The sequence below is a fragment of the Mytilus trossulus genome, chromosome 2 (genome assembly GCF_036588685.1).
Source record: "Mytilus trossulus isolate FHL-02 chromosome 2, PNRI_Mtr1.1.1.hap1, whole genome shotgun sequence".
Classification (NCBI taxonomy): Eukaryota; Metazoa; Mollusca; class Bivalvia; order Mytilida; family Mytilidae; genus Mytilus; species Mytilus trossulus.
The window spans coordinates 28456-42562 of NC_086374.1; the positions used below are offsets into that span (position 1 = coordinate 28456).

Below are 14107 nucleotides of genomic sequence, written 5' to 3' on the forward strand. Positions count from 1 at the left end.
ACCTCGACCAAAAACTTTAACCTGGGTCGGAACAGACGGACGAATGGATGAACAGACGAACGGACCTACAGACCAGAAAACATAATGACCCTCTACTATCGTAGTTGGGGCTTAAAAATCAAAACATAAGAAACTTATCAAGTATACAACGTTTCAGATTTAATGGAATAGACGTTTTCATTTTTTAATAGTTTATTAGTTTATACTTATTGCTTTATTCGTTGAAAAAAGTATATAACAAAACTTTCACATTCAATTGATTCTGATTATTAAGCAACGGTAGAAAGGGCTCATGGAAAACCGGTTCTTAATCCATTTCTAAACGCATGCACCAACACAAAAATTCTATCTAAAATTAGACGGTTTATATGTTTTGTTCGTACTAATCATTTTATAATATGTATTTGTGTCATTTAGAGTGTATCTTCAAGTGTTACAAAGAAGTACACAAGACTGTTTCTTACATTGTATCAGGTTACAATAAAAAATATCACGAAAATTACATTTTGTATAGTAAATAAGGACAACAGTAGTATATTGGTGTTCAAAAGCCAAAAATCGATTGAGAAAAAAACAAATCTGGGTTACAAACCAAAACAGAAGGAAACACGTCAACTTTGAGAGGATAACCAGGAAATAACAGGCCCATCAAAATGCAAAAAAGACAAAAGATGCCAACACACATAGAAACGATCTTTTTATAACAAGTGCCATATTTCTCAATTTGTAGAAAGATGTGAAGGACAGGCAAAACCTTTTCAAGATGTATTTATTCCATTTACAATCTTAGCAGCATTTGTAAAATTTCAGTAAATGAAATTTCGGGAATATCATTGCAACGAACAAAATAAAGACATATGATATGTATGCAAATAACATTACAGAGTCCAAATCAATGAGGATTTATGCATCTATATGTCACCATATTGCCTTTAATCGTGATCAAAAGCATCACCATATCGTTAGCTATAAAAGAACTCAATATGACAAAATCTAAAACTAATGTATAAATAAAAAACAAAAATTTGATTTCTGACATTCATTTCAAGAAAAACAAATGCACGAAATATGACACGTTTAATTGGTAGATGAGCAAGGTTTTACATATTTACATTGCATCCAAACTCTGTACATTTTTAACTGTTTTCCTCTGTTTACTTGTAAACGTCGGTCAATTAAATTCTGTTTTTCTACTAGTCCTGCTTTTTCAAAAATTTGTTTCAATTCATCTGCAATAAATTAAATAATATACTTATTTATTAAAATGAATATGATTTGTATTTACATAGTGTCATAAATTCGTTCAGTGTATAATCACTTGAATTTGTTAAATTGTTTTTTGATTAAGTAAGCAATTTTCAATTGATATTTCAAAGTGGCTTTTCATGTTGTGGTGTTGGGTATAGATACTTAAAAATTTCAAAGATCTTTTTTTAGAGTACATAAAATCTAACTATCTTTCATCTTGCAATAGTACTAAAACTTTTGATTTTTCTACACTTTACACAAGTATTCAACATTTCAAACTAAAAGACAAATTGAAAGAGTTGGTATTGCTTTGTTTCATAAAAAAGAATGGCCAACGTAGATACAAGTATCTTGTATTAGGGAGGGATAAATCCTACTTTGTAGAGCATCACTCTGATTCAAACAAAAAAATCTCTGCAACTGAAATAATCAAGATGCTTAATTGTTTGATTGACAACATATTTGTTACGTTCGGAGGACGTGTTTTTCAACAGACTGTCGGCATTTCAATGGGAACATATTGTGCCCCTCTTCTTCCCGACTTATTTCTTTATTATTATGAGGCTGACTTCATACAGAAACTTTTTAGGAAGAAAGATAAGAAGTTAGCAATATCCTTTAACACTACTTTCCGCGATACAGGTGATGTTTTCACTAAATAATTCAAAATTTTGTGACTATGTTGAACGCATCTATCCCATCAAACGAGAGATCAAGGATACAACAGATACAGTTGAGTCGGCCTCATATCTTGACTTACATCTAGAAATTCACATTGAGGATCGGTTGAAAACAAAACTTTACGACAAATTACGATGATTTCAGCTTTCCAATTGTGAACTTTCCATTTCTAAGTAGCAACATTCCAGCAGCACCTGCATATGGGGTAAATATCTCCCAATTGATACAATATTCCCGTGCTTGCATTTCCTATCATGATTTTCTTGATAGAGGATTGCTGCTCACAAGTAAGCTATTATACCAAGAGTTCCAAATGGTGAAGTTGAAATCATCCCTTCAAAATTTACAAACGTCATCATGAGTTGGTTGACCGTTATGTATTAACCGTTTCTCAAATGATATCGAATATGTTTCTTACGTCATAACTACACTCCCCTTCCCTTTCATGAATGTGACCTACGGAATTAGACTATTTACCAGATTTGTTATAACATAAGCAACAGGACGGGTGCCACATGTGAAGCAGGATCTGCTTACCCTTCCGGAACACCTCAGATCACCCCTAGTTTTTGGTGAAGTTGCTTATTCTTAAGTTTTCTATGTTGTGTCATGTGTTCTTTTGTTTGTCTGCTTGTCTTCTTTCGTTTTTAGCCAGGTGTTGTCCTTTTATTTTCGATTTATGAGTTTGACTGTCCCTCTGGTATCTTTCGTCCCCCTTTTAGGCCGTTGGTTTTCCAGTTTGAATGGTTTACACTAGTCCTTTTTGATGCTCTTTAAAGCTTGCAGTTGGGTGTGAGTCAAGGCTCTGTGTTGGAGATCATATTTTGACCTATACTGGTTTACGTTTACAAATTAAGACTTGAATTGAGAGTTGTCTTATTGGCACTCATACCACATCTTTTTATATGAACATAACCTGATAACTTCTGAATAATATAAACAGATATTGGTTATACAATAATTAACAATACATATAGATATTTCAAATTTAAATATGTCCTATGAAATTGTATTAGTAGGACAAAATAATTTGTGTAAGAAATTTATAAAAAAAAAGTGATCTTTACAATTGTTTTTAATGCAATAATGCAACTTCTACCCCAACGTAGGTTTGAATCCTCTTTTCATAGACATAAGTCCTGAAAGGAGTAGTATGACCATTATTGTCAATATGGACAGAAGGTATGTTTGATTGCGCGGTCTGATTTTCTATTTAAGTTATAGTTTCCAAGATAATCCACACATCTTTTTTTATTTGTGCAACTTTGTCCAATGTTAGTCATATAGGCCATTTAGGCCATTTTGGTAGGCAGTCTAGATCATCAATCTAATTTTATAACTAGATAATTGCTTAGAACATTTTACAATTGACCACATATTTTCAGAAAGAAATATATAAGTACAACAGACAACACCTGGTGATGACAATAACATACATTGACTCATTGGGTAATTTTGTATTATCATCAAATCATAGTAAGTCACAACCATCATTACCATTGAAATAAAAAAATGGTTAGAAAAAATATGCCCTCGATTTTTTTAGTTTTAATCCTACATTTCATTGCAGTAAACAATTCTTTAACATATATCTTACGTGTTTTAAAGCACCATTATTTTTTTAATTTGGTGTTTGGATTGAATATTATGGAAACTTGAGATTAGATGGTTGATAAAGTTTGTACACAGGATAAAAGGTGTGAAAATTTGAATGGTTTACTGCCAGTGATGGTTATTTCCATATATGCAATGTTAAGTGAAATTTAGTAATAGAGGGGATAGTACTTCACTCATGCCAATTTTTATTTTGTTTATTTGGAACTAAAAAAAAATCTGCACAATTTTTTGAATATTGCAAATTTAACGAAGACTATTATATAATGTTTTAGTGGAAAATCAATGATTATATTACACCTACTTTTGTGAGCTTAAAGAAGATAACATTTGCCCATGGAGGGTATTCATATCAGGCTTATCTTATGGCAAGTATCATTATACTGTTGGGAAGTAAAATAAAATGCATAAAGGATTCTCAAAATATTCTCTAAGTATACAGCAGGGCATGATAATATTGGTCAGGTTTTATAATTATGAAGCAGGTTGAATGTAAATAAACTCATAACAGATACAAGGATTTAAATTTGTATTTACGCCAGACGCGCTTTTCGCCTACAAAAGACCACCTTCAAATCCAAAAAGGTATGAAAGCCAAATAAAGTAATAAACTGAAGAACAGTGAGGACCAGTGCAAAGTACTTTACATAATATTATGTTTTTATCAATTTTCATAGATATTTTTTTTTTAGAATTTCTAAAACAAATCAACCTCGTCTGAAGGAGGAAGATAAAATATGATTTTCTGAAAATAGTTAAATCATCATTTATTATTCAAACTATTAAAACAAGTGTATTTGCAGGGTTACATACCTTGAGTAAAGAAATAAGCTCTCGTTCCATCTCCCCTAACATAAAAATTCTCTGACAAACATCTACCTGTACACAAAATATATCAATATATTATATCACACCCAATAGTTAACATATGAACAACTATGATATAACATGAACATTTAAACAAGATGTTCTTAAGGGGTCAAATGACCATTTTGGTGACTTATTTATAGATTTTTCTTTGCTGAACATTATTGCTGTTTACAGTTTATCTCTATCTATAAACGTATTCAAGATAATAACCAAAAACTGCAAATTCATTAAAATTACTAATTTGGGGTCAGCAACTCAACAACCCATTGTCCAATTCATCTGAAAATTTCAGGGCAGATAAATATTGACTTGATAAACAATGTATCTCCATGTCAGATTTGATCTAAATGCTTTGGTTTTAGAGTTATATGCCAAAATCTAAATTTTACCCCTATGTTCTATTTTTAGCCATGGCGGCCATCTTGGTTGGTTGGCCGGGTCACCGAACACATTTTTCAAACACGATACTCCAATGATAATTTTGGTCAAGTTTGGTTAAATTTGGCCAAGTAGTTTCAGAGGAGAAGATTTTTGTAAAACTTAATGAAGACGTCGTCGGACGACGGACGCCAAGTGATGATAAAAGCTCACTTGGCCCTTTGGACCAGGTGAGCTTAACATGAATTGTCATAATATCAAATCAACATATAAGAATTGAATTACCTTTTATTGCTTTTTTTACAAATCTATATGCATGGTTGTTAATAAAATTAACATTGTTGTCATAGGAAAAATAGAGATATACAGATTATCATTGGTCAACTCAACTCAATTGCTTTTCTCACTTTTGCTGTAGAGGCACAAGCAAGAAAATCAATGACAAATGATCATCTAAGAATATTACATCAACATTAAAGCAATGAATCACTGTGATATCACATCAACATCAAAGAAATTACATATATTGATATCATATTAACATGATGAAATGAATTACTATGATATAATATTAGCATTAAAGAAATTAGTTACCATGATATCACATCAACATTTATTGTATGAATTAACCTGCTATAACATCAACATAAAGAAATAATATATCACTATCACAATCTGATACTAACATGACCAAATGAATTACTATGATATCTTATCAACATTAAATCAAAGTGCTGGATAGCACCTGTGGAAAGTTTGCAACGGTAGATTGTAATATTTCAAATAGATAGTGTGTAGATTGCATGGTTAACTTTTTTTCCCTACTTACATCTAATTTCCTAAAGCATGTAGAGCAAAAATTTGGTTAGCTTGCTTGCTTAGTTTTTATATTCAAATATTATATATTTATAGGTTAAACTGTGCCTATATATATTGTTTTAAGATGTCAATCTTATTTACAAAGCTTGTATTAACAATAATAGAAACAAAGCAAGCAAGCCAACCAAAGTTTTGCTTTACATGCATTAGGAATTTAGCTGTAAAAAAGAAAAAACTTTATCAAGAAATAATTGTAACAGGATGCTGCTACAAAGTCTACCAAACAAAGCTCTCAAAATTAGTCATTCCCACGGGTCGCCTGACATAAAGCAAAGTTCAATACTAATTGGTCTGGTATAGTAAAGTGATATTCATGATTTGGGGGTGGGGATCTAGACAGTTTACAAGTTCTCAAACAGGCAGGAGGTAGGGTAAGAGTGGACCTAGGGGACTAGCCTTTTATTTCATCTGATTTGTTTTATTATTCCGTACAGGAATATATGTTGTTTCAGTGTGGGGATTTCAACAGTTTTCAAGTTTTCAAAAAGGGGGTGGATCTTGACTGTTTACAAGTTCTCAAAACAGGATGGGGTGGGGTTACACCGAGGGACTTAATTATATTTCACTTTATTCCTTTTATTGTCCAATACAAGAATATTTATGATTAAGGGTTGGATCTCTACCGTTTACAAGTTCTCAAACATGAGGGGTTGGGGATGACTCAGAGGTACTCCCACTACATTAGTTTTGTTTTGTTGCCCCATAAAATAGAATATATATGATTTAGTGGTGATCATCTCGACCGTATAAGTTTTCAAAAAGAAGTTGGTTGTCACCCCTGTGGACTTCTTCTATATTTCATTTTGATTTATTTTATTTTCTCATACAAAAATATATATGGTTTGTGGGTGGGTCTCAGCCGCTTTACAAGTTCTCAAACAACAAGGGGATGGGAGTGACCCCTAGGGACTCGCCTTCTTTTGAATTTGATTTGTTTTATTGTCCAGTACAAGAATATATATGGTTAAGGGGTGGGGATCTTGACCATTTCAAAGTTGTCAAACAACAGGGGGTGGAGCTGACCCAAAGGGACTCCCACTTTATTTTATTGAATTTGTTTTGTTGCCCTATACAAAAATGTATATGGTTTAGGGGTGGGGATCTCTACTGTTTACAAGTTCTCAGACATGAAGGGGCGGGGCTGACCAAAAGGGACTCCCACTTTATTTCATTTGATTTGTTTTGTTGCCCTATACAAAAATATATATGGTTTAGGTGCGGGGATCTCAACCGTTTACAAGTTCTCAGACATGAGGGGGTGGGGCTGACCCAAAGGGACTCCCACTTTATTTCATTGAATTTGTTTTGTTTGCCTATACAAAAATATATACGGTTTAGGGGTGGGGATCTCGACCATTTACAAGTTCTCAGACATGAGGGGGTAGGACTGACCCAAAGGGACACCCACTTTATTTCATTTGATTTGTTGCCCTATACAAAAATATATATGGTTTAGGGGTGGGGATCTCGACCGTTTACAAGTTCTCAGACATGAGGGGTGGGGCTGACCCAAAGGGACTCCCACTTTATTTCATTGAATTTGTTTTGTTGCCCTATACAAAAATATATATGGTTTAGGGTGGGGATCTCAACAGTTTCTTAGTTCCCAGACATGAGGGGTTGGGGCTGACCCAAAGTGTCACCCACTTTATTTCATTTGATTTGTTTTGTTGCCACATACAAAAATATATATGGTTTATGGGTGGAGATCTCAACCGTTTACAAGTTTTCGAAAAGAAAGGGGTGGGGTGACTGACCCCTCTGGAGTTCCTCTATATTTCATTTGATTTATTTCATTGTCCCATACAATAATAATATATATGGTATATGTGTGGAGATCTCAACTGTTAATAAGTTCTCAAAAAACCAGGGGGTGAGAGTGACCACAAGGGACTCACCTTTTATTTCATTTGATTTGTTTCATTGTAACGTATAAAGAACATATAATGTTTAGGAGTGGGGATCTGACTGTTTTTAAGTATTCAAACATGAGGGGTTAGGTGGGGTGACACCATGGACTCAACCTAAATTTAATTAATTTGATTTGTTTTATGGTCCTGTGATCATTACTGAAAACCATGTGTGTCTGTTACTGTTTTCTTCAAGTTTATAATTTATTATAGTTATTGAAAATTAAAAAAAAAATCCCTTAGGGTTCTTTAGTAAATTCCTCCCTTCTGTTGGCCCCTCAAAATACAACTAAATAGACCCCAAAGAGAAAAATAATAAGAACTGAGCAAAAACTTTGTTTAGGAGTCTTAATAGCAATTAGTATAATTACGATTTTTGTTATAGTCCGATTTCTAATGCCGAATATGTAAAAGGCCGAGTTTATTATAGTCCGAGTTTGTTGTGGGCCAAATCAGATGAGATATCATGATACTTCCGATACTCTCGGGCTTTTACATATTGAATAGAAATTTGTAAAAATCGTAGTATAAAGCGACGAAAAATGTTTATTCATGAAATATTTTAAACACGCTATTAATGTTCTCTTCAACCGGAGGAGGGTTGGAAACCTTTGAAGCCGGGATTGTAGTACTCCCGTTTGGAGGCACACATATATGGATCTGACGCATGTCTGAAGAATACCGATAAAATCATAACGTAGGAACTGCTGTCTCGTTTGTGTATTGATTTTACTTTCCGCGTAGCGCAGATCTGCGAAGTATTGTTTGTTCGTCTTTCAAATGAAGTTGAATTATTTAATTTATCGATGAAAATTCAGTACATTTTTTATCCAAGCTGTATGCTATTAAAATAGAAGAGCTCAAAATTTCAAAACCATCTTTCTATTATTAGTTTTCAAACACCAGTACTACATTATCTAGAAGTAGGACACACTTCCTAAAGTAAGTTAGGCTTCTCTTTTCTGGTTAGGCCGATGCCTTAAGAAAGTTTATTGCTATAGCAAGCTATAGCAAACTTTCCAAAAAATTGATTACTGTGATATCAAATCAACATTTACTGTATGAATAAACCTTCTATCAAATCAACATAAAGCAATGACATAGTTTGATATCCTATTAAATCTTAAAATTCATAGAAAGACAAAATTTAAAATATAGTTGATCGTTCTTGTCTGCATTTTATCTGACGAAGTATATGATAAAAAGTTCATTACATGTCATTTTCATATCAGACCCTTAATAGGCCCTCATTCATGATATCAGCACTCCAGTCTGCGACTCTTGGGCGGATATCATGACCTAGGGCCGATAAAGGGTCTGATATGAAAAATGTCATGTAATAATCTATAGATATCTATATATTACAATATCCATTAACATTTCAATATAAATAGAAGTAGCATTTTTAATTACTGATATTAAGATGTTGGGAATTATATATATCCAATTCTATTCCATTATAACATTAATTACCTTGTTTAAACCTTAACTGAGCCAAATCATATCTTCCATAATCCCTGAGGAGAATAGTCCCTCCTGGTTTTAAATATCTAGTTAATCTGTTCACCACATATTGCATTCTATAAATTAAAAAAAAAATCAATTTTAAATGCTTTTTAACATGAAGTTAAAGGTCAACAATTTAGCTACGACATGTTAGATATACACAATACACAACTAACTGAAATACTTTATTATAAATAAATGTTTGATTTATTAGAATACACATCACTTTAGAGTGTTATTTCATTGTCTCATTATCATAAATGATACATTTTCTAGCAGATGAGCCTTATATCATGTACATATTTCATTTTCCTAACAAATAAAGTACAAACCTAACAACCCTTAATTTAAGGCACAGCTTTTTTCTATCATGATGAAATTTGTTGCTAGTTCTGTTAACTACTTGATATCATGGGAGTTTATTAATGCAAACATAGAGTGGAAAAGGAGTAAACTCTCTAAATCTACAACGGTACTCAGGGATCAATATTCATCAATTTGCTACCAAAATACAATGTAAACATAATGAACTAATACAGTCATGTGAGAAGTTGTACGAACTGAAAGGATGTTGTTAACATTTTGGGATTGAAGGAATTGAAAGAATTTTCTGTTGGGCTCTAGGGTGGTGCACTGATAAACAGATTTCTTTTCCATTTAACAGATGTCTTTTTTGTATTCAATATGTATTTTTACTGATCTATGGACAAATTTGATAAAAGGGAATAACAAACATTCTACCTAATTACGAAAATTGAATATTGACCAATGACCATGAAAGAGATGTCCAGATCATATGAGCCATGTCAGACAATCTAAACGCTATAAAGGTATTCCATAAACTAAATATAGTTGACCTATTGCTTACAGTCTCTATCAAAAATAAGCCAAGGCAGGTGCAACCTACCAGTCAAACTTGTATAAATAACAATCATTCAATACACCAAATAAACTTGACTTAATGCTAGATTAAGACTTGGCCATGTGAACTAACCTGGATCAATGATCCGTGAAATAAGGTCCAGGGGAAATGAACCATGTGTGGACGACATTAAGACCTTGCAAGGAACCATATATCAAAATCAAAGTTCTATTGCTTGTGATATTTAGGAATTTCAGAAGATGAGACAGCATCAAATGAAATCATTCAAACCAAACATTTACATAAAAGTTATAATATTTTATCACAACCTGTATTTACAAATACTTAGAATGTTATCAAATTATTACTAATTTCTATACATTTTTGTCAATCTTGCATGTAAAACAACATGAATGCTTCATGCTGAAACCTTGCTGACCAAAGCTTAGGAAGAAAAAGGAAAACACACTTTTCTAAGCAGTCACTTAACCACCAAAATGAGGCGATGCCAACAGACAAACTACACTAGACAAATTTCGTAGAATAGGGCATCTGCATACAACATAATAGGTTTTGGACACAGAATAACTGTAGTCAAAGAATTTAGCATTGATTATATGATTTGAATTTATATATCATTTGCTTTTATGCAATTCACTATGATGTTGTGAATTGAACCGCCTTTGTTGAAAAGGAAACTATAATTATACCACTACACTAAAACACAAGTTATTGTCTGGAAACTACAAAAATGGTTATTTGTGCCCCTTTTTGGCTCATAATTCCTAAACTGTTGGGCGAAATCCCAACCTTCCTTTAGTGGTATTGAACCTTCTGGTATAAAAAAATATAGAGATCCATTCACTTAAACTAAAGTTATTGTCCAGACACTAAATGCATCTTCAGGTGATGACGCAGACACACTACATGAAAGCATAATACGACACAATTTTTTTTTTGCAGTCATATAAAAACTGGTGACCTCATTTAATTGAAACTGAAATCGACCACACATTGAGCAAGGCTAGCAATTGCTGTTTATAAACTATTTGGATCACTCTACCACGAGGTAGAGATAGTAGCTATCTGTTTGGTCAAGAAATACATTAATATTGTTCTTACTTTTCCACTCTACAATGAGGTAGAGAAAGTAGCTATATATATGCTTGAGAAATGCAACAGTATTTTACTTAATTTTCACCTCTACAATGAGGTAGAGAAAGTAGCTATATATAGGCTTGAGAAATGCAACAATATTTTACCTAATTTTCACCTCTACAATGAGGTAGAGAAAGTAGCTATATATATGCTTGAGAAATGCAACAGTATTTTACTTAATTTTCACCTCTACCATGAGGTGGAGATAGTAACTATTTGTTTGGGTGAGAAATGGAACAGTATTTTACTTACTTTTCACCTCTACCATGAGGTGGAGAAAGTAGCTATTTGTTTGGGTGAGGAATTAAAGAGTATTGTACTTACTTTTCTGGTGAAATGGAAGACAAAACAAATATGATAGTGATTATATCCAAAGAATTATCAGAAATTGGAATAGTCGACATCTCATCTGATATATCACATACAAATGCATGACAGCGGTCTTGGTTGTAGTCTGGGTGATTCTAAAATATATTCATTAAAATATTTTACTTACAAATGTATCACAAGGACATTGTTAACTAATGGTATTTATTCAGAGAAAATCTAGGCCTCAAGAACATTATTTACTATTTACGTTGATCAATTAAAGTTCTTGGTCACAAGGACATTATTAACTAATAGTATTTATCCAAAGAAAATCTAGGCCTCAAGAACATTATCTACTATTTAAGTTGATCAACTAAAGTTCTTGGTCACAAGGACATTATTAACCGATGGTATTTATCCAGAGAAAATATGGGCCCTGAGGACAGTATCTACTGATTATGTTGATCAACTAAAGTTCTGGGTCACAAGGACATTACTAACCGATGGTATTTATCCAGAGAAAAATCTAGGCCTCAAGAACATTATCTACTATTTACGTTGATCAACTAAAGTTCTTGGTCACAAGGACATTATTAACCAATGATATTTATCCAGAGAAAATCTACGCCTCAAGGACATTATCTACTATTTACATTGATCAACTAAAGTTCTTGGTCACAAGGACGTTATTAACCAATGGTATTTATCCAGAGAAAAATCTAGGCCTCAAGAACATTATCTACTATTTACGTTGATCAACTAAAGTTCTTGGTCACAAGGACATTAACCAATGGTATTTATCCAGAGAAAATATGGACCCTGAGGACAGTATCTACTGATTATGTTGATCAACTAAAGTTCTGGGTCACAAGGACATTATTGACCAATGATATTTATCCAGAGAAAATCTAGGCCTCAAGGACATTATCTACTATTTACGTTGATCAACTAAAGTTCTTGGTCACAAGGACATATTTAACTAATGTTTTTTTATCCAACGAAAATCTAAGCCTCAAGAACATTATCTACTATTTACGATGATCAACTAAAGTTCTTGGTCACAAGAACATTATTAACCAATGGTATTTATCCAGAGAAAATCTAGGCCTCAAGAACATTATCTTCTATTAACGTTGATCAACTAAAGTTCTTTGTCACAAGGATATTATTAACCAATGGTATTTATCCAGAGAAAATATGAGCACTGAGGACAGTATCTACTGATTATGTTGATCAACTAACGTTCTGGGTCACAAGGACATTATTAACCAATGGTATTTTTCCAGAGAAAATCTAGGCCTCAAGAACATTATCTACTATTTACGTTGATAAACTAAAGTTCTTGGTCAAAAGAACATTATTAACCAATGGTATTTATCCAGAGAAAATCTAGGCCTCAAGAACATTATCTTCTATTAACGTTGATCAACTTAAGTTCTGGGTCACAAGGACATTATTAACCGATGGTATTTATCCAGAGAAAATATGGGCCCTGAGGACAGTATCTACTGATTATGTTGATCAACTAAAGTTCTAGGTCACAAAGACATTATTAACCAATGACATTTATCCAGAGAAATTCTAGGCCCCAAGAACATTGTCTACTATTAACATGATTAACGTTGATCAACTAAAGTTCTGGGTCATAAAGACATTATTAACCAATGCTATTTATCCAGAGAAAATCTAGGCCTCAAGAACATTATTTACTATTTAGGTTGATAAACTAAAGTTCTGGATCATAAAGACATTATTAACCAATGGTATTTATCCATAGAAAATCTAGGCCTCAAGAACATTATCTATTATTTACGTTGATCAACTAATTTAAAAGTTCTTTCTCACAAGGACATTATTAACCAATGATATTTATCAAGAAAAAATCTAGGCCTCAAGAACATTACCTACTATTTACATTTATCAACTAAAGTTCTGTGTTACAAGGACATTAATGATTTACTGATAATATGTTTTTAAAAACATTTTGGTTAACAAGGACATTATATACTAACGCATTGATCATAAAACATTCTGGGTAACAAGGACAATAATTGCTGAAGACTTTTATCATGTTTATAAACACAAGTTCTGGGTCACAAGGACAATAATTGCTAAAGACATTTATAAACATAAGTTCTGGGTCATCATGGTCATAGGGACAATAATTCCTTGTGATATTTATAAACACAAGTTATGGGTAACAAGGACAATAATTCCTTGTGACATTTATAAAGACAAGTTCTGGGTAACAAGGACAATAACTGCTGAAGACATTTATAAACACAAGTTCTGGGTCACAAGGACAATAATTGCTGGAGACATTTATAAACACAAGTTCTGGGTAACAAGGACAATAATTGCTAAAGTCATTTATAAACACAAGTTATGGGTAACAAGGACAATAATTTCTTGTGGCATTTATAAACACAAGTTCTGGGTCACAAGGACAATAACTGCTGAAGTCATTTATAAACATAAGTTCTGGGTAACAAGGACAATAATTGCTGGAGACATTTATAAACACAAGTTCTGGGTAACAAGGACAATAATTGCTAAAGTCATTTATAAACACAAGTTATGGGTAACAAGGACAATAATTCCTTGTGACATTTATAAAGACAAGTTCTGGGTAACAAGGACAATAACTGCTGAAGACATTTATAAACACAAGTTCTGGGTCACAAGGACAATA

At 32.7% G+C, this 14107-nt stretch overlaps 1 protein-coding gene across 2 annotated transcripts in view; it reads right to left on the bottom strand.

Moving 5' to 3' along the window:
- Window positions 1-1062: 1062 nt before the first annotated feature.
- The window catches only part of LOC134706188 (tRNA N(3)-methylcytidine methyltransferase METTL2-like), a 61326-nt gene continuing 48281 nt past the window's right edge, over window positions 1063-14107 (bottom strand). For both annotated transcript variants that reach the window (XM_063564897.1, XM_063564896.1), the window contains 4 exons: window positions 11431-11570; window positions 9054-9160; window positions 4357-4422; window positions 1063-1229 (listed from right to left, as the gene is read on the bottom strand). In XM_063564897.1, coding sequence (XP_063420967.1) covers window positions 1078-1229; window positions 4357-4422; window positions 9054-9160; window positions 11431-11570 — 465 coding nt within the window. In that variant the 3' untranslated portion in view covers window positions 1063-1077. The remainder of the gene's footprint in view (window positions 1230-4356; window positions 4423-9053; window positions 9161-11430; window positions 11571-14107) is intronic.